At 56.7% G+C, this 25,572-nt stretch overlaps 1 protein-coding gene and 1 long non-coding RNA gene across 2 annotated transcripts; both read left to right on the top strand.

Moving 5' to 3' along the window:
* Positions 1-1,335: 1,335 nt before the first annotated feature.
* Positions 1,336-12,347, top strand: LOC121817394 (uncharacterized). Its single transcript, XR_006057280.2, has 3 exons — positions 1,336-1,666; positions 1,867-2,113; positions 11,493-12,347. It is a non-coding gene; the product is annotated as an uncharacterized LOC121817394 (long non-coding RNA).
* An 8,629-nt stretch (positions 12,348-20,976) lies between these two features.
* PSMG4 (proteasome assembly chaperone 4) lies at positions 20,977-25,252 on the top strand. The gene is made up of 3 exons (XM_015105278.4): positions 20,977-21,223; positions 22,424-22,499; positions 25,077-25,252. Exons 1-3 carry the CDS (start codon positions 21,050-21,052, stop codon positions 25,196-25,198), a joined length of 372 nt encoding a protein of 123 aa, XP_014960764.2. The 5' UTR covers positions 20,977-21,049; the 3' UTR covers positions 25,199-25,252.
* The last annotated feature ends 320 nt before the right edge of the window (positions 25,253-25,572 follow it).

Genomic DNA, 25,572 nt, shown 5'->3' with positions numbered 1-25,572 from the left:
TCGCGTCCAGGCAGAAAGGGTTGCGGTGGACCCGGGGTGACGGCTCGGGCGGGACCGAACCACGCGGGAAGGGGGCAAGCGAGGGCCACACCCGCGCAGCCAGAGCGAAAGCGCCGGCGCGGTTCGAGCGGGCCAGGGCAGAGCGCCGCCGCCCTCCGGGATCCGCCCCACGCCCCGCGGCTGAGCCCCGCCGGCCCCTGTCTCACCGCCAGGGGTGGACACTCGTGTCCAAGATGTGGGGAAAACGCCCTTTCCCCGGGCTTTCTCTCAGGAACGGGGCTTAGGACGGGGTGAGGCTGGAACTCGTCCCTCGGAAAGCCCGGATGCCCTCGGGGACGCAGCATTTCGGGCCCCAGCACCGCTTTCCTCTCCTTCGGTTTGCCGGGCACCGTCCCGCGCCCCCGCCTCTACTGAGCTGCCAGCCTCGTTGGCCGCTCCACGCCCCCTCCTCAATTTGGAAGCACGATACTGCGTATCTTACTTTTCACAAGGAGCTGGCTTTGCATGGCAAGGGCGAGTCTTGAAGGCGGCCAGCCCTCCCCCTGAGGTTTCAGTTCGTCAGCCAACCCTCCTCACCTGTATTGGGTAGCTGCCAGAGAAGAGGCTGGTGAGGGGCTTTCAAAGCAAACAAACAAACAAACAAACAAACAAAAAAAAAACAATTAATCTCAGTTCCTTTTCCCGGCATCCCAGCGTTTCTTTTTGCCTGTTTATCACGCACAGTTCTTCTCCATCTGGGTCGCTGCGCATCAGACGTGAAGGTGTTAGAGCAATATATTTTACCGTCCTTTACATGCTGTTAATTTTAATGATGTATTAACATTTCTAAATTGTCCCCTCCCTTGACATTATGGAGATAACACTGTAAATTAAAATCCAACCTTTATTTCATGCATGACATTCTGTGGCTGTGGCGAGTAAGATACCCCTTAAGCTACTAAAATTCTGTTTGCTCTCACGCTTTTCAGAGTATTTTCAAGGGCAAATTCTCAAGTGATTTTTGCATTCATCGGTAACACAGAGAGTCATTGTGTTAATTAACTGAAGAAGTCTGATTGGGAGGGGGCATTGCAGAGCCGAATGAGTAGTGAATTGTTAAAGCATTATTTTCTTTAACCAAGGTGTGTGCTTTTGCATAGACTGAAACTGCAAGGCTTAGAGCTTTCCGGTTTTCCCACTGCCCGCCTGCATTCACTACTTAACACCCAGCTCGCGGCGCGGGTAGCCTGACAGACTACTCTGCCGTCGAGATGCCCGCGGTTTCCTGGGCAACCGACACTTAGCCAATGAATGAAGAGGAACTGAAAGAAAGCGGCTGCAAATCCATCATTATTTCCCTTCTCAATGCGCTCCAGCTAGAAATACTGGAAAGCTACCAGCCCTAACATTCATGTAAAGGGGTCAATGGCCACAGAACCGGGGCTAGAAAGGGGTCCAGCCCTACACTGTGCCTGGGCGGTGGGGGGGTGGGGGGCTCCTGGGACCCCCCAGGACGGGGGCTTCCTCAGCTGTCACTGCCCCTGTGGATGGCCCCCTTTCCTCCCCCCCAACAGGAAGCCAGCCGTGCCCGCAGGGCCGCCCCAGGCCCTCTGATCAAAGGGCCGGGTGGGAGGCTCGGAGCCTCGTCTTCCGCGGCCGTGGGGCCCTGTGGGAGCAGCCGGCCCAGGTAACAAAGGATGGGACCGAGCGGGGCGATGCTGAGGCCCGGAGTGCGGGCGGGGGAGGGGGCGGCGACCTTCCCTTTTGTTCCTCCGTCAGGCTGGCAGTTTTCCCGAGGCCGGCCTCCGAACTGGGGTGAAAGTGGCCTCAGGCCAGCCTGAGAGCGCTGGGCTCTCCGCGCCGAGCGTTGCCTTCTTTGTCCTGCAGGTCGGCAGAGGGAGTCGGACCAAGCTCTCCGGACCCCCGCGCCCTCCCCCACACCGTCAGAGCCCCTGAGATTCTCGGGCTGGGGGAGGGCAGGCCAGAGGATGCGGACTCTGTGAATCCTTGGTGAAGGACAGCTCCTGACCAAGCCAGACTGTGCGGAAAAGGCAAGCAGAGGGTAGAAAATACCCTTGAATGGGAGCCTTCCGGAATACTAAGACCGGCAGGTGCCATCCGTGAAGTCCCAAAGGTAGAAATAAGTTTATGAGATGAATGCTACGCTCAGGAATCTAGGGGGGGGGGTGCGTTTTAAGTTTCACGCAGTCGCTGTAGTAGAGTTTTATATCAATGTGGTTGTGGGGCTGCCCCCCTCCCAGGAGAAACCGGCCTCCCAGCCACTGGGCACATGGAGACCCAGGCAGCTCACCGCTCGCTTCCAGATCTGCCCCAGAGCTTTGCCTGACACTTAAATAAAATTAAAACCTGTGTGTTCAGATAGACAGAGGCACACAAGTCCACAGAGTGTCTGTGACTGTCTACCCTTTGCCTCTGGCCTTTGGATGGCTGGTCACCATTAACCATTAACCTGGTCGTTGACACCGTCACTGCAGAAGCAGGTCAGCTTTTAACAGGGACTCTTGGCTTGACCTGCCCAGCCTTCTTGTCATTGGCCTCCGCACATCCATGGTCCATTTTCAAGAAAATAATTCCTTAAGAGAATCTCGGGGAGAATTTCGCTCTTCCCTAGTAATCTCTAGAGAGACAATTTATCAAAACATTTGGCTTCTCACGTATACTCAAAAGAGCTGAAAGGATTTTGTACAGATATTTGCACACTTATGTCCACAGCGGCATTATTCACCATAGCCCAAAGTGGAAGCAACCTAAGTGTTCAGTGATAGACGGATGTATTAGCACAAATCAAGTGTGGTCCACACACATGCGTGAGATGCTGCTGCTGCTGCTGCTGCTGCTGCTGCTAAGTCACTTCAGTCGTGTCCGACTCTGCGACCCCATAGACGGCAGCCTGCTAGGCTCCTCTGCCCCTGGGATTCTCCAGGCAAGAGCACTGGAGTGGGTTGCCATTCCCTTCTCCAGCATGGAGTACTACTAAGTCTTTAAAAGGAAGGATGTTTTGACATCAGCTGGAAACATGGATGAACCTTGAAGATACTGTGCTTGGTGAAATAAGCCAGTTGTAAGAAGACAAAAATAATGATTTAATGTATGCAAGGCACCTAGAGTAGTCAAGTTCGCAGAGGCAGAGAGGGTGAGCGTGGGGGCCCAGGGCCTAGGGGAGGGGGATGGGGAGTGAGTATTTTTTGAGGACAGACCTTCAGTTTTGCAAGATGAAAAGCGTCCTGGAGAGGTCTGCGGTAGTGGCTGCACCACAGTGTGAATGAGCTTAATGCCTGAGAGGCAACTGTAAAACGAGGGAGAGGGCAGATTTTATGTTTGTGTGCATTTTACCACAATTAAAAATAGCTTATCACTCTCTCTGAAATATACAGAGGCATTTTTTCATCTTGATGCTAATATGGTGCCCCAAGTTTCCCGGTGGTGGATAGATAGATAGATAGGCGATAAGCACAGAGACAGTAGACAGATGTTTTAATACTAATGTCAGTTTCATCGCTTATTGCCCCTTATTTTGCACCAAAGGGTCAGAGGCATCTCAGCACTGACTGGCTGATGACTCTCCTTGTTCTCACGTCTCCACCGATGCCCTGTGGTTCAGTCTCTGGCCCAAATTCTTAGCACAGCACTGAGGCCACTCCAACCCGGGTGGTCTACCTTCCCAGTGCTACCCACCCCCTTCTGCCTCCACAGTGTGCCCCAGGAGACTTGACCCTGCTCACCCATCTCCCTTTCGGGAGGTGCTCTCCAATCTCTGAGTCTCCGTCTGCTCCACTGACTGGAGAAGCCTCTCCTCTTCTTTACTGGCGACATCTCCATTGTTCTTCCGGCTGCAGCACAATGGCCTGCGACCCTCCCCACCCCCACCCCACCCCCAGCAGGTCACCTGGAACAATGAGTTGGTGCTGCTCTGCTCCCGGAGACCTCTTCACTGGTTAGCGTAGGGCTTACATTTATTACCTAAAAGCAGTGATCACCCCGCTTGTTCATAGTACACCTCTACCCATTAAAAAAAAACTTGAGGATACATGCCCAATATGTATTCAGTCATTTCAGTCGTGTCCAACTCTTTGCGACCTGTGGACTGTAGCCCATCAGGCTCCTCTGTCCATGGGATTTCCCAGGCAAGGATACTGAAGTGGGTAGCCATTCCCTTCTCTAGGAGATCTTCCTGACCCAGGGATCAAACCTGCCCCTTTTATGTCTCCTGGGTTGGCAGGCAGATTCTTTACCGCTAGCACCATCTGAGAAGCTCCCACAAACCCAACATATTTATTATTTATTTATGCCCAAGGTATTTATCCATAAATTGTATACATTTATTTTTACAAGCCAGTATCTCGAGGTACCATGTTATCCTGAGTGACATCAGAAGGTAGTCAACATTTCAAATACACCATTGTCTAATGTCTAATTTTATTTTGGACAACATCTCACCAGACTTGAGCTACTCATGATTTTCTTACCTGTCAATGGGCTTGACTAAGAGCCTGTGGAAGGAGCAGAGTCTAAGCTCTGCCATCTCCTTATTTTTCCTGTGTTTGCGTCACTAATCTCTTCACTTTGCAGTTTCTTTTCTGTAGTGTTTTAAGCCCAGCTGTGAGGACCAGGGGAGCAAAGTCTAGATAACATGGTGGCCAACCTGCCATCGCTTCCTCCGCTCCAGGGAATGATTCACAACAGGTGACCACGACACACAGCATCCGGTGAGGCCCCAGCATCACCGGGAACCCTAACTATTTAAAACATTAACTAGTATATTAATTTCTTAATTTTTGTGGTAGGGCTTCCCCTGTGGCCCAGCAGTAAGGAATCCGCCTGCAACGCAGGAGCCACAGGAGAGGCAGGTCCAACCCCGGGGAAGGGCACGGCAGCCCACTCGAGGATTCTCGTCTGGAGCATCCCGTGGACGGAGGAGCTATAGGGAATAAGCATAAATAGGAATCCTCACAGTTTCTTCCCACACTGCAGTGGCTGCTTTGCCGGCCCCACCTCCAGACTAGATTTCTGCATGAGGATGCGGTTCATTCCATTGAGGCCTCTGTTTCCTGCTGGGTTTTGACCCCTTGATGGCAGGAACCATGTCTTATTAGCCTTTATATCTCCCACATTGCTGGAAATGAAGTGCAGGCAAACAATATATATTCCTCTAGTAAACAAAACATCTCGAATATATAGCAACCAGAGAACCTAGCTGTTTCCAACACACGCAGCAGCAGGTTAGAAACAGAAACACACCAGGTCATTTATACAGGTGGAAAAAATCAGTTATCCAGATTTTATAAAGCAACAGTCAATGCTAGAACATGATAGAACAATTCCTATAAAAATTTTGAGGAAAATACGCCTTAATATTTGCATGCCCAGTTACATTTAATTTTAAAGATAATAGGTATTTTGGGACATAAAAGGACTGAGGAAATGTAGCTTCTGCGAGTCGTTTTGGAAAGAAAGAAAAAGAATCTCAGAGAATGTAGAAATAGATCTTGGAAAGGTTGGTTGTTTGACAGCACATGACCTAAAGGATGAAGGTCCCTCTGAACTCAGCCCAGAGACAGACACAGAAGTCCTTCAACTGGGCCTTCGTGAAGGATGCTGGAAATGCTTTTCTAAGACGCTGGCCGAGGACCCGAGGCTGCCAGGTCCTCATCAAGTTCCCTGAAATTGGAATTATTACCTCCTTACAGGGAATTGGTTGTTTGCCAGTTTATTCTGGAAACTTCTCTGCTACAAACAGTAGAAGATTTCAGATGATGGAACTACAGACGCGCAGATGTTTAAAAATGTCCCACGAAAATATAAAATTCTCAGCAAACCGTAAAATTTTAGGCAGAAATCAAAGCAACAAAGGCAACATTAGAAGTCAGGGTGCAAAGAGTGTGCCTGAGGAGGTGAGTGGGCTTTAAGACACACTGTCGGGGGCTTGAAGAGAGGAACCAGACTGCAGTAGAAAATCCGCTTCTTACTTTGATGACGAAGGATAAGTGCCGTGGAAAGAAACAGGACAAGCTACTAGGAAGCCAGAACTCTATGGAAATGTCACGTGTTTCATAAGGAATTCTGTAAAAACCCACAGAGGCAGAAAGAAGATTTTTTAAAAGCTGTAATAAAACTAAATTAGTAAAGAAAAGATGAGGTCTAAACTCCATCAGGCTTATGAGGAACATGACCAGATTTAAGAGGAGCGTGGAGCAGTGATGGAGGAATTAGGAACACTCTGAGCTCTGTGAACTAACAAAATTATGCAGAAACCCTTAGAAAGATGTGTGAGGCGCCTTGCTCACAGAGAGAAGGAAATCTAAGTTGCGAATCACTGCATTTGCAGCTGCCGAGGAGGCCAGGCCCTGCAGCAACAGTATTTTAAAGAAAGAGGAGGAAGATGCAGGGTTCACAGACAAACCACTGCTAAATCCTTTGTTTTCAACATAAGCTGAGGGCTGAGAGGTCAGTTGGGTATGACATTTGCCCAAAAATTTCTGCTGGGCTTGCAGCACAAAGCAGAGACCTGCAGAGGAAGTGAAAGCTTGTGGGCGGAAGAAGGAAGACATCCCGAGTGCAGGATGGCAGCAGAGACAGCTCACAGAACCCCAGGCTGTCCCCTGGGGGCGCGTGACAGCGGGCCCGCTGTGCTCATCGGAGCGGAGGGTGATGTACGCCATCTTGGGATGGAAAGCAAGGCAGCCACGCCTGCGGCTTCTCCATGCTGCTCTGCTCACACCCACAGGACGCAGTACCCATGGCTCTGGATTTCTCTTCTTTAGGGAAGAGACAGGCTCCAGTGATCTGCTGACAGGCCAGGGGGATCAAATGAGGTTTCTGGGACGAAATGTGCCTAGGCCATGGGCTCCAGGAGCTGCCATCAGCAAATGCAGAGACCTCATCCTACTGGCAATGACGACCGGCCCGGGTGATGCTGGCCTGAGGACTCGGTCTTTCGGGAGGATGACTAAGGGTGCCCACAGGGTCCTGGCAATGACGACCAGCCCGGCTGATGCTGGCCTGAGGACTCGGTCTTTCGGGAGGATGACTGAGGGTGCCCACAGGGTCCGCTTGGACACCTCCTCCCAGGGGGTGGGGCTCTGGGCCTCTTCACTGTCCCCCACCCCTCGCTCCCACTGGGCTCCCCTCCAGGCCTGCGGACACTGCCTTCTCTGAGCACGCTCCCGTGTGGTGGGACGCCCTGCAGAGAGCCCCCCTCCAGACTCCCAGGCCCTCTGCACTCTGCTCTGACCTCGGTGACCTCCCTGCCGTCCTCCCACCGTGGAGCGGGGGACTGTTTGCCACCACCTTTTGCAAGATTCTGGAATGTCTTCAGGCTCCAGAGCTGAGCCTTGGCAGGCCCCGGGTCAGCTCGCAGGCCTCCCCCTGACCCGGCTCACGACAGTAGGCGGGCCGCTGGTTGGACTCCGCTTCTGTTGTCCTCTTGTACTGACTCTTGTTTACCCAGGCTGAGCCCCAGACAGAGGAGACCCTGCAGATGCAGCTGCCCACCACTACCTGCTTTATTTTGTCACTGTAATCCGAGTAAATTATTTTAAACATTAATGAAAATATGATGAAAATGACCTACCCTTAAAAATATTTGTAAAGTTTAAAAATGTTGTCGAGCTATGTTAAGATGGAAAAAGAAAAATCCTCGCTGTGATTTGAAGGGCAGGACTTCCCTGATGGCTCAGGGGTAAAGAATTTGCCTGCCAAGCAGGAGCCACGGAAGACTCGAGTTCGATCCCTGGGTCAGCAAGGTCCCCTGGAGAACGGCGTGGGAAGCCACTCCAGTATCCTTGCCTGGGGGATCCCACGGGCAGAGGAGCCTGGCAGGCTACAGTCCATGGGGTCGCAAAGAGTCGGACACGACGGAGCGACTAAACAGCGAATCTGAAGTGTAGCGAGGTGGTGTCCACCCACCCCTGCGTGATAGTGATTCCCAGTCAGGAATCAGATGGTCCGGAATGGCCGCAGGGGGCCTGACCCTTTGTCCTAGCCGCTTCTTCATCCTGGAAACTGAGTGAAATCGGGCGTGTGCCCAGGCGGGGCAGGCCCACTGTCCTCATGATCAGAAGGACCCAGAGAGAGGGGGTCCTGTCACAGCGGAGGGCAAGAGTGACAGACAGAGCTCGCTTCCCAAAGCGTCCCTGGTTCTGGCCCAGGAGGGCAGAGGAAGGGGCCTGGGGCCTCCCCACGATAGCAGGCTGGGCCCCGCGGTGGGCTCCTCGGGGCCCTTGGAAGTGTTATCTTCCAGCCAGCACACCCCGCGTCATCCTTCAGAGAGGTGTGAGAGGCCACCAAGTTCACCCAGCAAATGTCTGCTGTGTCAGGCGCTGTTCTAGGCCCAGAAAGACAAGCGAAGAATCGGGCGGGACCCCCGCCCTCCTGGAGCTGAGCGGCAGCCCAGGTGGTCAGGTTAGCGAAGGCCCTGGGGTCTCTGATGTTTTTCCATCCTCATCTCCTTCCCCTCATTGCTTTTGTTTAGCCGGTTCTTACGCTTCCCCAAACCTTTCTGCTCTCTGCTAAATCGAGCGTGTGGTCAGACAAGTAATTGAGGGCTGCAGAGGCCGGAGTGACGGTGAGTCTGGGCGGCTTTCGGACTAGGTGCTGTCAAGGTGAGTCACGGAGGCGCTCTCGGTCCTGGCCTGGCGAACCCACCCTCTCATCACTTCCCTCCCTCCATCTCTTCCTCTCACTCTCTCTGAATGTTTACAGAGTACCTGGTGTGGGAGACAAGTGATTGATTCTGGGATTTCACTTAAAAAAAAAGCAAACCCTCAGCTTAAATACTGGTGTCTTTAGTAATTACAGGGTCATCATAGAGGTGACCCCCTGGGCAAAGGCAGAGAGGTGAACCTATGTTCTGCAGCCTCTGTGAGGCCTTCTTTGCTCCAGACCAGCCACCCAGACTGAACTCTCTCCGGGCCCCCATGCGCCGCCCGGGAAGGGCGCAGTGTGGCCCTGGTCTCAGTGAGCACCTCCAGGAGCGCTCACGCGGTGATTCGAGGGGCCTGGGAGAGGCCCGTTCGCTTAGGGGCCGTGGGGCGGGGTGCTGGGGTGCTGAGGGAGGGTAGTTGGGCCTGTGCGCCCTGGAGGATTTCATTTTAGCCACGAGAAGACAGTGATGGAACTGCACCGGTTGACCGCAGTCTCCGTGCCTCTTTAGCAGCGGTGTGGGTTTCCGGAACCCACGGTGCCCCGTAAGCCCAGCAGGTGAGCCCTATTCTCTCTGCCCTGAGCCCCACCCGGCCATGCAGTTTTGAGATGAAAGAGGAGCAGCTGAAGGTGCTGCGGCCTTCCCGGCGTCTGTGCAGGAGGGCGGCGGCCCGCCGGGCGCTGATCCTGCAGCCTCAGGTCCACCCTGCGGGTCCAGTAGCGTCTGGGCGGCTCTGGAGCGCTCCCCGCCGCCCCCAGCGAACCCCGGGCTGGGGTTGCAGTGCTCTCGCTGCTGTGGTTGGACTGGAAACTGGGCCCTGTGGCCGGGAAGGGCTGGGGTACAGGAGACAAGCAAGCCGATGAGTCAGGAACACAGACGGATGGGGGACATCTTCTGAACCCGGAGCGAGGCCTTAAAGACACTTGCAAGGGGAGCCCAGGTCTCTCAGACCAAGTGGGCGAGCAGAGAGCGAAGAACACCCAGTCTGCACTCAAACCGTGACCTAAACGGAGAAACGGAAGGACGCGGACGCCTCCCTGGGTGGCGTGAGAGGACATGAGGAACGTGGCAGCGGCTCCCCGCTTGCGGCGGGCACCCCGGCAGACAAACGGCATCCACACTGCTAGCTGAGAGCACGCCAGGGGTCAGGGTCTGGTGCCAAGTGAGTGGGAAAAACCCAAGTGGCAGAGCTGGGCCCCGGAGGCTGCACTTGCGTGCTGCAACTCGAAGCAAAGTGCAAGGAGCTAGGAGGTGTAAGGGGGCGATGCGCTGATTGCTTTCCTGGAATGCTGGCTTCTCACCTCAGCACAGCGCCTAGGGCCTGTGGGCAAGGAGCTTACAACTGAGCTCTGCAGCCAGGTGGAGGTCCTGCCGCCTCCCCCGTAGGCCTGCTGCGCAGCCGGGCTGGGCGAGTTGGGGGCAGGGGCTGCACAGTGCCTCTTCCGGGCCTGGAAGCCGTGGTGGGCTTTTAGCCGCGGCTTCCAGAGAGGAGTGTCCAGAAAGGGGCCACTGACCCAGAGGGGCTCTTGGAAATGAAGTTGATCTGGAAGTTTACAGAACTGTGAACCAGGACCTCTGCAGCATCAGTAACAAACAATTCAGTGTTCGTTGGGGGTTCTCGGAGAGTGTTCCCACCCGGGTCCTTGGATTCTTGTTCAATAGAAGTTGATAGGAGGCCAGACAGAAATCCAGGCAAAGCTTTTCTGGGGGCTCAGCAGCGTGAAGGAGTCAAGACCAGTAACAGGTGCCCTGGGTGCTCCCTGAGGAGGGCGGGCCGGCCCCTTAAATGGGGTGAGCGTGCGGGCAGACTGGAGGGTGGCTTAGGTGGTCTGCTGGCCCCCCCACCCCGGTGGCGCTGTGTGCAGAGACCATGCCCAGGACCTGCCTTTGCTCCCGGCACCTCGGAAGTGGCCTCTTGAGTATCTTGTTCATAATCTGCTCAGCTGGGCGTGCCTGCAGTTATTTTTAGTCCCAGCCATTCAGTATCTTTGTATTTTGTTGCTCAAGGAGATGTTTGTCCAGGTACAAGCGCCGTTGCGGCAGGTCCCAGGGCCCAGACTGTCGTGAGGGCCTGGCATGGTTTGGACAGCAGAGTGCGTGCCGGCTTCTTAGGGTGAGGCCTGTGTGTGTTGGTTGTGTGTCTGACTCTTTGCAACCCCATGGGGTGTTGCCCGCCAGGCTCCTCCATCCATGTGATCTTCCAGGCAAGAATATTGGAGTGGGTTGCCATTTCCTTCTCCAGGGGATCTTCCCGACCCAGGGATCGAACCCGGGTCTCCTGCATTGCAGGCAGACTCTTTATTGGCTGAGCTACCAGGGAAGCCTTCTTAGGGGTCTGGTTGAATACATCATGAATGTAGTTGACTTTCCAAGCTAAGGTCACCTTTCTTTTTCTAAAAAAAATATAAAAAATATGGTAAAATACATAAAATTTCCCTTTTAACCATTCTGAAGTATAAGGTCTGTGGTATCACATCCGTTCACACTGTTTTGTAGCCATCACACCATCCATCCATAGGGCTGACTCCTCATCTTGCAAATCTGAAACTCTACCCCATTAGACACTAGCTCCCCGTTCCTCTCCCCCTGTGTCTGGCTTATCTCACTGAGCACAGTATCCTCAGGTTCCTCATGCTGTAGCCTGCTGCAGAATTTCCTCCATTTTTAAGGCCAAGTTCCCACTCTGAGTGGGGTCCTAGACGTTCAGATGAGGGTTTCTTATAGAGCCAGGTCGGCTGGGAGAATCCTGCGGACTGTAGTCCTCCCCTTCCGTCCGCGTCAGCGCCTTCTCAGCTCATCTCTCTCCCTGTCTGTGTACCAGCCTCTGAACCTTCTCTGCCCTGCGTCCCAGGTGTGTTCTCCAGGCGGACCTCAACTGCTCATCACCCTGCACATTCCCCCAGCCGTGCCCAGGCCTCCCGTCGTCCATCTCAACTGCTCATCACCCTGCACATTCCCCCAGCCGTGCCCAGGCCTCCCGTCGTCCATCTCAACTGCTCATCACCCTGCACATTCCCCCAGCCGTGCCCAGGCCTCCCGTCGTCCATCTGACTCCCGTCATCCTCCTGCATGGCGCCGCCTCTTCCAGGAGCTCCTCCTGAGGGCTCCAGCTGCGCTGGGCGGCCCCACCCTACCCACTTTGCCTCGAGCCCAGCCCTTGCCGCGCTGCAGTGTAGTTATTTGCTTTTCCATTCCTTTCGTTAAAAAGAGCTTTGTCTTCATTTTCTTTTGTTCCCCTGGTGCCTGGTACACAGCACAGTTGTCACTCAATAATTTGTAGGATAAACATATGCATGGGTAAGTGAAAAGCTGGGAACTCACTTTCCCTATAGACCAGGAACTGTCAGGGGAAGCACACTGATCGAAACCGCCCACCCTGGCCAGGCACCATAGTAACCATTTGCATGAGCTGTTTTATGATAGGAGATCCTGAAAAGGAATACGGAACTAATAGGCCACCACCAACCGGAAAAGTTTGGGAAAGGTCTAAAGGAGACATCGAGTGTCCGTCCACTTTCTGGAATCCCTCTCGCTAGCATCCATCTTGGCTGAGCGATGCATGCGCCACCAGGAAGGACTTTAAATTAGAATGATTGGCCAAAGACCACCTGGAAACTGATCCCATCACCTGCAGTCCTCCTGGGTTCCCTTCCCCTACTGCTCTCCACCCGGGTGCCCTTTCCCAATAAAATCTGCTTTGTCACCACATGTGTCTCCTCAGACAATTCATTTCTGAGTGTTAGACAAGAGCCCAGTTTCCGGCCCTGGAAGGGGTCCCTCTTCCTGCAACAGAACCATCATTCGGATCAATGGACTTAATTATTGCATTTTATGGACTGGGATAAAGACCTTTTTCGTGGAGATGTGATAAAATTTGGGGTAAATAGGGAAGGGGCCAGTTCTGTTTAGATCTGGTTCTGTGCAGAGGCAGTGGAAAAGGTGCCGTGGAAGGCCTCCTGCTCTCTGAGTCTACACAGACGTGTCTATAAATACCTATACAGACACATAGACTCGTAGGCTAGTCAAGGATCAATGCAGAAAGTGCTCAGATCAGAGGGGACGGCTTCAGGACCCTCCTGGTGGGCACTGCACGCCTTCCTGGGCCCCTTGGTGGTCTCCATCTCCCGCCCCGGAGAGTAACCAGGTATCGGGCAGCACGGATGCACCTGCGCCCCGCACAGTGCGCAGGTCCATTCATCCGGGCGCGATGCGCGTGCACACGGCCGCTCTCCGGAAGCTGAGCGTCGGGGGTGGAGGGGTGCGGCCCTCCCCGCGCGCCGGGCGGACGGGCTGGGCAGCCGGGGGCGGGGCGCGCGCTCAAGGGCATCTTTGTGCCCCCAGCACTCGGGGCGGGCCTGGAGCACAGATGGCCTCAGTAAATGTTTGCCGAGTGAGCCCATGAATGGGCGTTTTGTCGCTGGACCTTTTCATTTTTCCTTTGGCTTGCTCCCCGCTCTCCTTGAAATAACAGCTGCTTTCATGGGCCGCGTCTTTCGTTTTTGGGCCGCTGGACTCCTCTTCAGGGCCGGGAAGAAAACACCAGGAAGGGACCCACCCGGCAGCCACGGTCTGGGCCCTGCAGGTCTACGCTCTGGGAGGGGCTCGGGGGCCGAGGGGCCGGGCTGGCACCCTGGCAGGAAAGGGGCTGTGACGCTGAAGACCCCCAGTGCTCTGAGCCGCCAGCCGCCCCCCCCCCCCCCCCCCCCCCTCTCCTCCCTCCCCTCCTCCCTCCCCTCCTCCTCCCCGCCCCCTCCCCCGCCGGGCCTTGCAGACTGAGCTTTGCTCTGCGTCACGTGACCCTTCCCCCGGAGCCGCACAGTGTTCGGGAGAAGCCGCTTTTGTTCCCCGTCCTCCTTGTCCGCTCCTGGGGGGGCGGTCCTCGGCTCCGAGAGCTGCCAGGATTCTGAAGAAGCCTGGGAGGCCGCGCCCGGAGCCTCAACCGGCAGCTGTGTCTCCACTTCCTCCCGCGTCTCCTCGTGTCAGCCACCCCACGGGCTCCCCAGCGCCTTCAGGGGGCCCTCCCAACAGCGACACAGCCACGATGGCCGCATGTCCCCACCACAAGGGCATACCCCATCCGCGGAGTGGGTGCTCCTCCGGGTGTGCGAGTTTGCTCCTCTGAAAAGTGCTGAGTCACGAAACAGTCACACTGAGAGCAGCATACCTGAAAGGCTAACAGCTGGGGTCGTGGGAAATCCCGAGGTCTGGGATGAGAGAGAATACAAGTCCCCCTGGCTTTGGTGACCCGGGCCGAGCCCCTGCCCACCTTCAGGGCCGTGGCTGGTGTCCGGCCGTGGCTGGTGTCCAGCCGTGGAAGCCGACGAGGGATGCGGTGTGGAACAGGCTCCCCGCCCCCGGCCTGTGCACGCCCTGCATCCTGGCTCCCTGGCTGGCACTCAGTGCCCCCTCCCTGGTGATGGGAAAAGAGGCCCCATTGGGTAGGTAGAGGCCCAGCCCTGCCCGCAGTGACCAAGGGTCTCTGGGGTCCCTTGTCCCTCCTTGTTCATCTCCTTGTTTGAAAACTCAAGTCATAACAGTCAGCTCATGGGATCCTTGTGAGGGTCTCCCCCAAGTGGCCGGGCACCTGCCCCCGTTGTTAATTATCATCCGGGCCCTGCCTGGGGCGGAGAAGGCAATGGCACCTCACTCCAGTACTCTTGCCTGGAAAATCCCATGGACGGAGGAGCCTGGTAGGCTGTAGTCCGTGGGGTCGCCAAGAGTAGGACTCGACTGGGCAACTTCCCTTTCCTTTTCAGTTTCATGCATTGGAGAAGGAAATGGCAACCCACTCCAGTGTTCTTGCCTGGAGAATCCCAGGGACGGGGGAGCCTGGTGAGAGGCCGTCTACCGGGTCGCACAGAGTTGGACACGACTGAAGCGACTTAGCAGCAGCAGCCCTGCCTGGGGGGTCAGATGCCATCCTCTAGCCCAGAGCTCAGTGAGTCCTAGAAGCTGCAGGGGTCAGCCGGGTGAGGACACCCAGCCGTTGCCCTTGTTGGAAGGCCCTTTCCTGCTCTAGCTCCTGAATTCTGGGCTTGTGTCCACCTTCCCTGGGCCTGTGGGTGGGCACCCACGTGGCTACACCCCTGGCCAGCCAGACTGGGGGAACCATTTTATTCATCATTCATGGTTCCTCCCGGAGAAGGCAGTGGCACCCCATTCTAGTACTCTTGCCTGGAAAATCCCATGGACGGAGGAGCCTGATAGGCTGCAGTCCATGGGGTCGTGAAGAGTCGGACACGACTGAGCGACTTCCCTTTCACTTTTCTCTTTCATGCGTTGGAGAAGGGAATGGCAACCCACTCCAGTGTTCTTGCCTGGAGAATCCCAGGGACGGGGAAGCCTGGTGGGCTTCTGTCTACGTCTATGGGGTTGCACAGAGTCGGACATGAATGAAGTGACTTAGCAGCAGCAGCAGCAGCAGCAGCAGCAGCAGCAGCAGCAGCATGGTTCGTCCAGAGAACCATGAGAACTGGGGCTCCTGCTGGGCCCAGGATGGAGGTGAAGTGAGGAGGTCGGCTGGTCTGCAGCAGAGGCTAAACAGGTTAACCTCTGGGTGGGGTGGGGCTGTGCTGAAGTGTAATTGGTAAAGAAACTGAACATTTTAAAAGCAGTTACAGAAAAATCTCACGATAGAGGGTTCTATCCGTGGTAACAGTGATGGCTCAGCTTGCTTCTGCCTCCTGAAGGTTTGTCTTCCTCTGGAGCACACCAGCAGGGTCATCTTGTTTTCCTTTCGTGCCTGAGCCTGATGACGTCAGAACCTGGGCAGAGCTCTTCTTTCGTGCCAGTGCTAAGGAATGTTCTGGGACAGTTGGTGCCAGCAAAAATATTTTGTCTGCATTCGTGGAGAGAGAGTAGGGGAGCTGCCTGAGGAGCAAGGGAGAGGCGGATGCACTGGGAACGCTGGCCTTTGGGGACTTCAAAGACTGATGGGGGCTTCCCCGGTGGCTCAGATGGCAAAGAATCTGCCTGCAATGAAGGAGACTCGGGTTCAGGTCCTCGGTTGGGAAGATCCCTGGAGAAGGAAATAGCAACCCATTCCAGTATTCTTGCCTGGAGAATCCCATGGAGCCCTCCAGGCTCCTCTGTCCATGGGGTTCACAAAGAGTTGGGCACGACTGAGCAACTAACACACACACACACACACACACACACACACACAGAATAGTTCTGATAGCCCCTTTTAGAAGTCTTCCCTGAAAACAGACTCCTCACATTAGGTAATTTTGGTTGGAGAATCTAATCCTCTTATTTTAAAAATGACGGAAGATGAGAGCTGCTTAAAGGACTCACCCTGCTATTCTGAGAATAGATACCTGGCCAGGGGCTGAGATGAGGGTGGAGGCCGTGGGGTGGGGGAACCATTTAGGTTAGTGTCTGCGTCAGATGGAGGCGATGGGCAGAGCCAGCAGGGAGATGCCTGAATGCCTAACAATCAGGGGCCACGTTCTAAACTGGGAGACTGGAGGAACCAGCTTGCCGGGGGACCCCTGGAAAATGAGAGGTTTCTAGGCACATTCGAATGGAAATGCTTGGTGGGCAGCTGAACTTATAGGGTTGAAGCTCAGCAAGGAGGCTGCCTACAGGGACACAAATTCGGGGGAGGTCGGTGTGGGCTGTGAGGTGGGGTCCCCTGGCAGGGAGAGCAGCTCGGGCAGCAAGTGGGCCCTGGAGCTGGGGAGACTGGGACCACCATGACCCAGAACCTGGGGGGACCCTGAGAAGGGGCAGGAGGGAGGAGACATGCTGGAAGCTGCAGCAGCCGGGGCAGGGGAGAGGCTGTGTCAGCCTACGGCTCTCACAGCCGAGGTCTTTGGTGGCGTCGGTGGGACCCACTCAGGCGCGGAAAGGCAGCTGGATGGAGTAGGTTCAAGAAGGCAAGGGTGAGGAATGGCAGGCATGTTGTGGGGCCGCTCAGAGCCAGTGGGGAGACAGGGATCTGTTTAAAGATGCGTCTGCACACTGACAGGAGTCGTCTAGTAGGGAGGGGCGGGTCAAAGATGCAGGAGAGAGATGCGACCTGCTGGTGCCGCCCTGGACGTGAGACGGGGCCCGCGTGTGGAGGACTGGACTTAATCCCGGGATGGAAGTGGATGTAATGGTTCAGTTGGAGAAAGTTTTTCGGGTTGGGGCGGGGGGTGGGACAGATCTGGGGCAGGGCATGCATTATCGAACACTCTTCGGTTTAGAAAATGACTCGAGTGGTTTAACCATTTGGGCCACGCCTCCTGACCCGGGGCCCTGGGAAATCTGGACTGCACTGGTTGTGATCACTCTTAGAAAATCGTGCTGTTCTGTTGCGGTGGCAGAATAGTGGTGCTCATCCAACACTCCATCTGCCCCCCATCCTGGAACCCCTCCACGCCCAGCCACAGTGACGGGTGGCTATCTGCGGTGAGTGGGCTATAAGAGGCTGTGATGCGTCACTTCTGGGTCAGAGCACTGAAAGGCTGGACCCAGCACTGCAGCTGTGACCCGAGGTGGCACCTGGAGCCCAGTACCCCCACTCCCCCACCTCCTACCCTCTTGTCCAAGCTAGAAACACATCGTGAGCTGAAGACGAGAGTTGGTTCCGTCACAGCACTGCTGTTTCAGGGTTAAAACATTACCATCATGTAACCTGGTCTATTACTAACCTGGCATATAGCAGAGTTTGGGTCTGACTTTGGATTAAAGGCCCAAGGATCTCATGAGAGACTGTGGTGATGCTGCTGACATCCTGGATGTTCTTGTGACTCACTGTGCTGTGAACACGCCACACACGTGCCTGCGCACAGCTGCATCTCCAGGTGGGGCCCATCATGAACCTGGGACTCACCTTTCCTCCCCCGGGGGGGAAGCTGATAGGTGTCTTCCCCATGGGCGGTTCTCTTATCCATCACCTAAAGCCTGTAGTTCTTGGTGAAATTCACACCAGACCGAGGCTCACAACCCACACGGGTGGCAGAGAGAGGAGAGGGATGAGTTGAAACACCGGCCCATCCCCTCTTCAAGCCCACAGCTGGCAGGCTGATCTCTCCTGAAGCCTCCTGCTGCTGGCTTTGCATCTGGGGGCTGTGGGCAGCGTGGGAACCAGGACCTGCTCTTTTACCTGAGTGTTCTAAAATTAAACAGTTTAGAGAAAAGACTGACCCTGAGGATAGGATCCAGGCCCTTCCTTTGCTCTGCAAAGCCAAGGCGGCTCTGCATGGGGCCCGCCTCCTTCCCACCTGCCACCCCGCGGCCCCCTGCAGAATTACAGGCTCCTGCCTGTCCTGGAGTGGAAGGATCCTGTTACCCGTCTGCATGCTTATCTGATCTTCACAGGACACTAGCCCTGGAAGGCGCCTTGCTGCTGCTGCTAAGTCGCTTCAGGAAGGGGCCCTGGAGGTGACCTAAGCCAGTCTTTTCATTTCCAGCTAAGGTAACAGAGGCCCAGCGCAGGGACACAGCGCTAGCGAGAGCTGGGCCAGGCCAGGAGCCTGCAGCCCCGTGAAGTCCCTGGCTGTTCCTCCAGCTCCCTCACTCCCCCAACCATTCAGTCCATCTTCCCCGTGCCCCCAGGGCCCTGCCAGCTACCTACCCCAAGGTGAGGGGCCCCCGGAGCTGCCCCGAGAAGCTTCCTGAGAAGGAAGGTGGGCAGGAAAAAGGACATTGTGCCAATGATTGCTCTGTGCGAAGTAAAAAGGCAGGCCAGGAGAGGCTCCCCACTGGGCAGAGTCAGCGAACCTCCCTCCGGACAGGGGGCTCTCCTGCAGGGAAGTCAGGGAGGGTGGGGGAGCACAGGGCAGGCGGTGGGGGTGGGGCTGGGCCTCCTTGTGGAGCTCAGCGTCTGCAGAGCATCAGTCTGGAATGAAAATGGCCCCCGCAGTTGTTCCGTGTTGAGCTGAAATGGCCTAGCCTTTCCGCAGCTGCTTCTGTCAGTCACTGGGTGTGGGCTGCCTGGGGAGGGGGTGCAGACCCCGAAGGAGCCCACAGCGGGAGGCTGTCTGCTCTGGGCAGTTCCAGCAGCTGGGACAGCCAGTCCTTTCTTGAAGGGGGTCTGGGTGGCACATCTCAGAGGCCACCACAGTGTTTGCAGAACTGGCATGGTTGATGGGGTGGGTTCCTGAGGACATGCAGGAGGGCAGGGTCAGAGCACAGAGGGAAGAATCAACCTCGGACACAGGGAGGGGGCATCTCTGCTTAATGAGGGGGAGAAGGAGGTAAGAATGAGGCCACCGGAAGGTATGGGTTTGAGTAGAGGGACAAGGCCTTGGGGAAATTGAGCCTGACAACCTCGATTTTCTTTCTAAATGCAGAAGCTGGGTTATGTGGTGAACTTGGGCTTGGTGGGGTTAGGGCTTGAGGGGAAGCGTCCTCGAGGCAAATGAGAGGGTGCAATCCTGGGGCCCGCAGGGCAGCGTGTTAGGGACAGCTGCTGATGGGGTGGTTAGAGGTTGTAAGCCTGCCTGCTGGGTCATGTGACTTCCCTGGTGGTTATCTGAGCCCAGTGGGAAGAACAGAGAGGAGCACAATCCCACCTGTGCTGGGGCTGGACTGGGGAGGAGGCAGGGAACAGGGGGTTAGCTAGTTGCCTTAGGTTCTCAGACAGCTCTTCAGGATTCTTTAGAGAGAGAAACTCTTGATTTGAAAATGGCGTTTGTCTTCTAAGGGGACAAGGCATTAAGAGGGTATTAGGAGTTAATGTGGGGTGACATCACCTGCTGTGTCAGTCCAGTTTGTTGACTTATTTTTTCATGGATCACACTTCTGGTATTTTGTTGTGAAATCTTGGTCTGATAAAAGGTCACAGACTTTCCCCTATGTCTTCTGCAAGTCCGACAGCTTTAGGTTTCCCATTTACGTCTCTGAACCATTTTGACTTCACTTTGTGTATGATGTAATGTATAAATTGAAGTTCATTATTAATTAAGGAAGTGCAAATTAAACTTACATTGAGATACTCCTTAGGATGGCTAAACGAAACAGACTGGGACATACAGTGCACAGTCACTGTGGAAACAGTCTGTCAGGTTCTCAAGAAGTCACACACGGTACAACCATTCTGCTCCAGGTCTTTAACTACGAGAAATGAAAGCACATGTTCACACAGAGACTTACTTGTTCACACGTGTTTGCAGCAGCTTAACTGCAGCATCCCCAAACTGAAAACTGCCCAAGTGGACACCACCGCATGGCCGCTAAACACACAGCGATGTGTCCAGCCAGCGGAACCCGGATCATCACTGACTCGTAACAGCCTGCGTGAATCTCAAAATAACTGTGAGGAGAGAAACGGCAGACAAAACACTGTATACACTGTACGTTCCATTTACATAAAACTCTAGAAAATGCAAACTGCTCTGTGACTGAGTGCAGCGCAGCGTCCCGGGTGGGGGTCAGGAAGCGCTCCCAGGGGCTTGAGGAAGCCTCTGGGGGTGATGGACATGCACCCTCTTGATTGTGGTGATGATTTTATGAGTTACACGCGTTACAGCTTCAGTTTGTAGACTTTGATCAGTGCAGTTATTGTAGTTTCTTAATAAAGCTGTTAATCTATTATAATATTGACCTGAAAATTATAGATTGAATCATTAATTAGCGAACAGAGCAAGCTTTTTAACAATACTTACTTTCTTAACTGTCAGTTCAATTTAGACCTGTTAGGGATTTAAAAGGAAGAACTGATATCTCTATCCTTAAGCCCAAGTTAGTTGTAACAGAATCTGACAAGAATGGGCGCTCTGTGCTTTTTACTACAAAGACACTCTCTCAACACACTGCAGGGTCCCTGTGTCAACTCTAAGGGTGCCAGAGTGACTCAAGTCAAGCTCCCCAGCAGGGCTGACAGTGGCCCCCGTCCCCGTCTCTGAGGCAGATGGGGAGACTGAGTCTCGGGCTGAACCGTTAGCCGAGGCCCACGCTTGTACAGGGGTCAGCTCTGCTGTCTCGGACCAAAGGCGCGTCAGCCCACGCCCCTAACTCAGTCCACGCCCCTAACTCAGTCCACGCAGCTCTCCTTTTGAGAGCTCCTGCAACATCGCTGCCATTCTCATGGGCCTCCTGCAGCTACGGGGCTGCTGGCAGCAGGAGGGTTTTAGAAAGTGTAATCCAGCTCGCGGGACACAGGCGGCAGCGCTGAGCGCTCGTGGCACCGAGTAAACAGCGCGAGATCATGCGTCTATACCCGGGAAGGTGCTCCTGCGAGTCTACACTGCGCCCAATGAAGACGCCTGCCCGCCCCGCCCCCTCCCGGGCCCGCCCCGCCCCCTCCCGGGCCCGCCCCGCCCCCTCCCGGGCCCGCCCCGCCCCCTCCCGGGCCCGCCCCTCAACTTCCCACCCAGGCCCCGCCTTCCCGGAAGGCCCCGCCCACTCGGCCTTTCGGCGCTCTCCTGCTGGCGTCTGGTGGCGGCGGGCGGGTTGGCGCGGCCGGGCTCCGTGCGGATGGAGCGGCCGGCGGCTGCCGCCGGCGGGGACGTGTCCCTGCACAACTTCAGCGCGCGGCTGTGGGAGCAGCTTGTCCACTTCCACGTGATGCGGCTGACGGACTCGCTCTTCCTCTGGGTGGGGGCCACGCCGCACCTGCGCAACCTCGCCGTGGCCATGTGCACGCGCTACGTGAGTGCGGCGGGGGGCGGGGAGGGGCGGGGAGGGGAGGGGGCGGAGGCAGGGGGAGGGGGCGGAGGCAGGGGGAGGGGGCGGAGGCAGGGGGAGGGGCGCTGGGGTCCCGGCGGGGCGGGTGGGGGAGGGGCCGGGGGCTGCGCCGCCCGCCGCGGGGCTCTGTCCCTCCGCACGGCTGGTTCCCTCCACCCCGCGTCTCTGGTTGGAGTGTCAGGGCCCCCGTGGGACCTCTGCTGTCCGCTCTCACCCTCCCTGGGCCGGGGGTGGCGTGTCCCCCCGGTTTTCTGCCGGCTCCCCGCTGACCGCGTTTGCTTACATCTCCCGCACGGACCTCTCTCCCGCCCTTTCCCTCCGCCGTCCCATCGGGCTGTAACTGGTGTCCCACTGGGCGCTCCAGACCCCAGGCCGCCCCTCCCGCAGAATCCGGCCACTTCTCACCTCCCTCACCTGTCACCTGGGCCCCACGCCATCGCTGCCGTCGGCCGAGGTCCCCTTTGCCACCGTGTGTCAGAGCTGCTGTAACCAAGGGCCGCAGCCCGGGGAGCTTGAGAACAGCAGAGAAGGCGGAATCGAGGCGTCAGCGGGCTGCTTCCTCCCGCTTCTGGGCTTGCAGCGCTGCTCCCACCTTGCGGCGCTGCTCCCACCTTGCGGCGCTGTTCCCACCTTGCGGCCCCTGGTCTGGCAGCCTCATCACCCCAGTCCTGCTCCAGTGTCCCAGGCCTCCTCTGTGCATCTGTCTCTCCCCTTCTTCCTAAGACACCAGTCCTGTTAGAGGAAGAGTCCACCTCCCCTTGCTTACATCTCAACTACATCTGCAGAGACCCTGTGTCCAAATAAAGTCACCTTCGCAGGTGCTGGGGTCAGGACGCTAGGACCTGGACACTCCTCTTGCAGGCCTGGCTTAGCCTGGCACTGACAGCATCAGCGCTGTTGTCCCTCCGCTCAGACCCCCAAGAGTTCAGAGCCTGCATGGACCTCCAGGCCCCATCACGGCTGCGGTGCCCCCGCCCCTCTGACTTTGCACCCACTTGCCCCTCTGGGCTGCTCCAGCCCTTCCCTGGGCAGGCCTGTCTGCTGCTGGGAGAGGACACAGGCCCACTGCAGGGGGAGGCTGGTCTGTGGCAGGAAGGGGGGCCCAGGTGATCCAGGAGCGCTGGACCTCGCAGAGGAACCAGTATCGCTCTGTTTTCCTTGCAGGACTCCATCCCCCTGTCCACTGCCCTCCTCGGGGACACGTCTGACACCATGTCCACCGGCCTCGCCCAGCGCTTAGGTAAGTTCTTCAGCTCAGCTGCCGGAGCGCCCAGGTGGGGACCTCGCTGTTCAGTGGAGTGGGGAGGTGAGTCAGCGTAGGAGGAACGGTCTCCGTCTGGGAGGTGACCCCCCTGGTTGCTGCAGGAAGCCCAGGCCTTGAGCACAGGTCTCAGGAGGTGGTGCCAGCACCCTCTCCAGGGGCCTGCTCCCCACCCGCTCCGATGGCCTTGGTTGCCTCCGAGCCGATGAGTGACAGGTGATTTTGCTCCTCGTTCTCATGGGAGGCGAGGGTGAGGGATGCCCACGGTGCCCAGTGGCAGCGGCTCCAGGTAGCATCCACTGCACGTGATGCTGCTCAGAGCTCGAAGGGAGAGGGCCTGGCGAGGTTTGGGGGCTCCAGCCTCCACTGTACCCAGAGCACACGTCCTGCAGATGCCTCGCTGGTCCAGGTGAGGATGCCCGTGCCTGGTGGTCCCTGGTGCTTGGGAACCTCAGTGGGTAGAGCAGCCTCGCCCCCGTCTGGCCTGAGTGTCCCGGCCACGTGTGGAGCCCAGTGCCTGCCGGGGTGTGGCGATGGGACCCCTGCCATGGTTTTGAGGCGCTTACCTGTGGCTGTGTTCACAGATCTGTCAGCCTGGTCCCTGGGGAGTGGGCATGTCTGTGCCGGTCGCTCTGGGACGCCCCACAGTCACATGCAGCCCAGGGAATGGCAGCTTTCTAGGGGCGGGGTTGTCACAGCGCCCACAGGCCGCACCAGACGGGGTGGAGACCACAGGGCCAGCGGCCGCGTCTCAGGACCATCCACCACACTTGAGCTTTAGTCTCAAGGTATAGGAACCCGAGTAGTACGTTATCTTGGTGACCTCTTAACAGGAAGCAGTTCTGAATCCACAGATAACCAGCAGGAAGAATAGGAAAGCTTCCTGTTTCGCCTTCGTCTGGTTCCCAGGTGCTGCTCTTCCTTCTCTGCCTTCGCCAGAGTTGCTAGTTTTCAGTGGAAATGGGTTGGAACCCTGATGCCCTTTTGCTTCACTGTGTGTGCCTGCGTTTCAGGGTAACACCATCCCCCGCAGCAGCCAGACCTCCGTTTGCTGGGCCTGGTGGAGGAGGGCGGGAGCCTGCCTGCGTGTGGAGCTCGGACTGGGGGGTCCCCGAGTGTGGACAGAGTCCGGGAGTGGAGGCAGTGGGAGCTCGTTTGAGGAGACACGAATGAGCTGGCTCCCAGTGTCCTGGGGGTGAGGCAATCTGTGAGCGTAAACTGGGGCTCTTTTAATCTTTTTTTTTGCATTTTGTGCAAATGTTGGGGTTTTTTTAAATTAGCATTTTTCTTTCACGTGGTTTACATCAGTTTACAAACAATGTAATCTGAAACAGAATACAGACATCCTCTGTAACTTAGGTCAGATGTGATGGAGGCGCCTACCTACCGATATCCACAAACCTGGCAGCCATTGGCCACCACCCAGCAGGGATAGGCATGCGTGGTGAGATGCCAGCCCACTGCCCAGCAGGGTCAGACGCATGTGGTGAGATGCCAGCGCCCCCCGGGGCAGGTGACATGCTTGCTGAGATCGTGGCCGGCCGGCCTGGGACGCCCTGCTTGTTGTCCTTTGGAGCTGGGGTCTGGACCCTGCAGTGGAAGGCGTTATTAACTGTTACTGGTTGTCTGGACGGTGCTGAAGAGACAAGTGTCCCGAGACCATCTCGTGTGGGAGATGAGCGACCTGGGGGCCCTGGGGGCTTCCCGTGAATGGGGACCCCTTGCTCCATGCGGCTCTGGAGGGCAGAGGGGCTGCTGGGCGGACGTGGAAGGTGGGCTCGGGGTTGGCGCGTGAAGGGGTGGGAGTCAGCAGCCCCTGGGGACAGGGACTTTCTGCCACTGAACGCAGAGCTGCTGTGATGTGAAGGGCCCAGCTTCCCCCTCCGCCCACTGTTGCCTCTGATGGTGGGACTCATCTGTCTCTGTGGCCTGTGGGGAGGAGCGCTTTGCCTTTGCCCCGGGGGTGGGACCAGGTGAGGGGGCTGGTACCGCCCGCTTAGTCCTCAGGACCCGGGGTTACAGCTGAGGTTGGTTTTCACGGTTGGAGCTGCTCCCACCTGCCCTGGGTGGTTCTGTAGAAAGGGGCTCAGACGTGTGCTCAGCGTCCAATTGAAAACCACACCCGTGTGTGTGCGCGTGTGTGCACACCCGCACACACGTTCATGAGGAGTGTCAGCTCCTCTGGGAGGAGGGTGGTGGGGTTGGGGGAGAGGGTCGTATTGAAGGACCTTTATATTTTAAATCTGTGGACATTATCTGCGCTTTGAAGACGCGGAGCAGCCGGCCTGTGTGTAGCGCAGGGGCTCACAGACACCGGGGTCCTTGAGCAGACTCGGGGGCTGGGGGTGCGCCTCACTGGGCCTCGGGGCCGTGGCTCTCAGAGCTGCTCTTCCCGACGCCGGCAGGCTCTGGCAGCTGGTCTGTTTTGCAGCAGTTGCCCGTGATGTCGTCGGAGTCAGAGCTTTCTTCGCTCTCGAAAAGCCTGCCTTTCCCAGGCCTTTCTCTGCTACGGGCAGGCGTGGGGTCACACGCGTCCCTGTGGTCTCTCTCTTTCAGCCAGGAAGACCAGCAAGCAGGTCTTCGTCAGTTATAACCTTCCAAACACCAGTAGCAGCTTCGAGTTGCTGGTAGAAAACCGGATCAAGGAGGAAATGCAGGCCTTTCCGGAGAAGTTCTAGCCGGAGAGACTCGGGCACCGGGGACGCTTGAATAAACAGCCTGGATCCACTGCGGCACAGGTCCACGAGTTCCTGTTTGTGTTTAAAGGGCTGGCCTCCTCCCTCCTGTCACCGGGGTGGGTCCCGGGAGGAGGGCCCCAGCAAGATGTGCGAGGATGGGGGGCCGCCCGGTCCGAGAGAGGGCATGGGCCACGACTGTCAGGCCGTCCTGCTGGCTCCATCCCCTGGGTCTTGCTCCGCTGGGCCCTGTCCCCTCACCTGGTAGGTGGGAACCGTCTCACCGGGCTGGGTTATCGCCAGAAACGCTCTGCAAACCCTGGGTGCCGGGGTCCCTAGGACCTGGGTCCCGGGCTTACCTGCTTCGCTGAACATCC

Source organism: Ovis aries, chromosome 20 (genome assembly GCF_016772045.2).
Source record: "Ovis aries strain OAR_USU_Benz2616 breed Rambouillet chromosome 20, ARS-UI_Ramb_v3.0, whole genome shotgun sequence".
Classification (NCBI taxonomy): Eukaryota; Metazoa; Chordata; class Mammalia; order Artiodactyla; family Bovidae; genus Ovis; species Ovis aries.
This window is presented reverse-complemented; position numbering and strand designations above follow the sequence as displayed.

Coding starts and splice junctions, on each gene's coding strand:
- PSMG4 (XM_015105278.4), top strand. CDS start 21,050: ATGGAGCGGCCGGCGGCTGCCGCCGGCGGGGACGTGTCCCTGCACAAC. Junction 21,224..22,423: donor TGGCCATGTGCACGCGCTAC/GTGAGTGCGGCG, acceptor TTTTCCTTGCAG/GACTCCATCCCCCTGTCCAC. Junction 22,500..25,076: donor CGGCCTCGCCCAGCGCTTAG/GTAAGTTCTTCA, acceptor TCTCTCTTTCAG/CCAGGAAGACCAGCAAGCAG.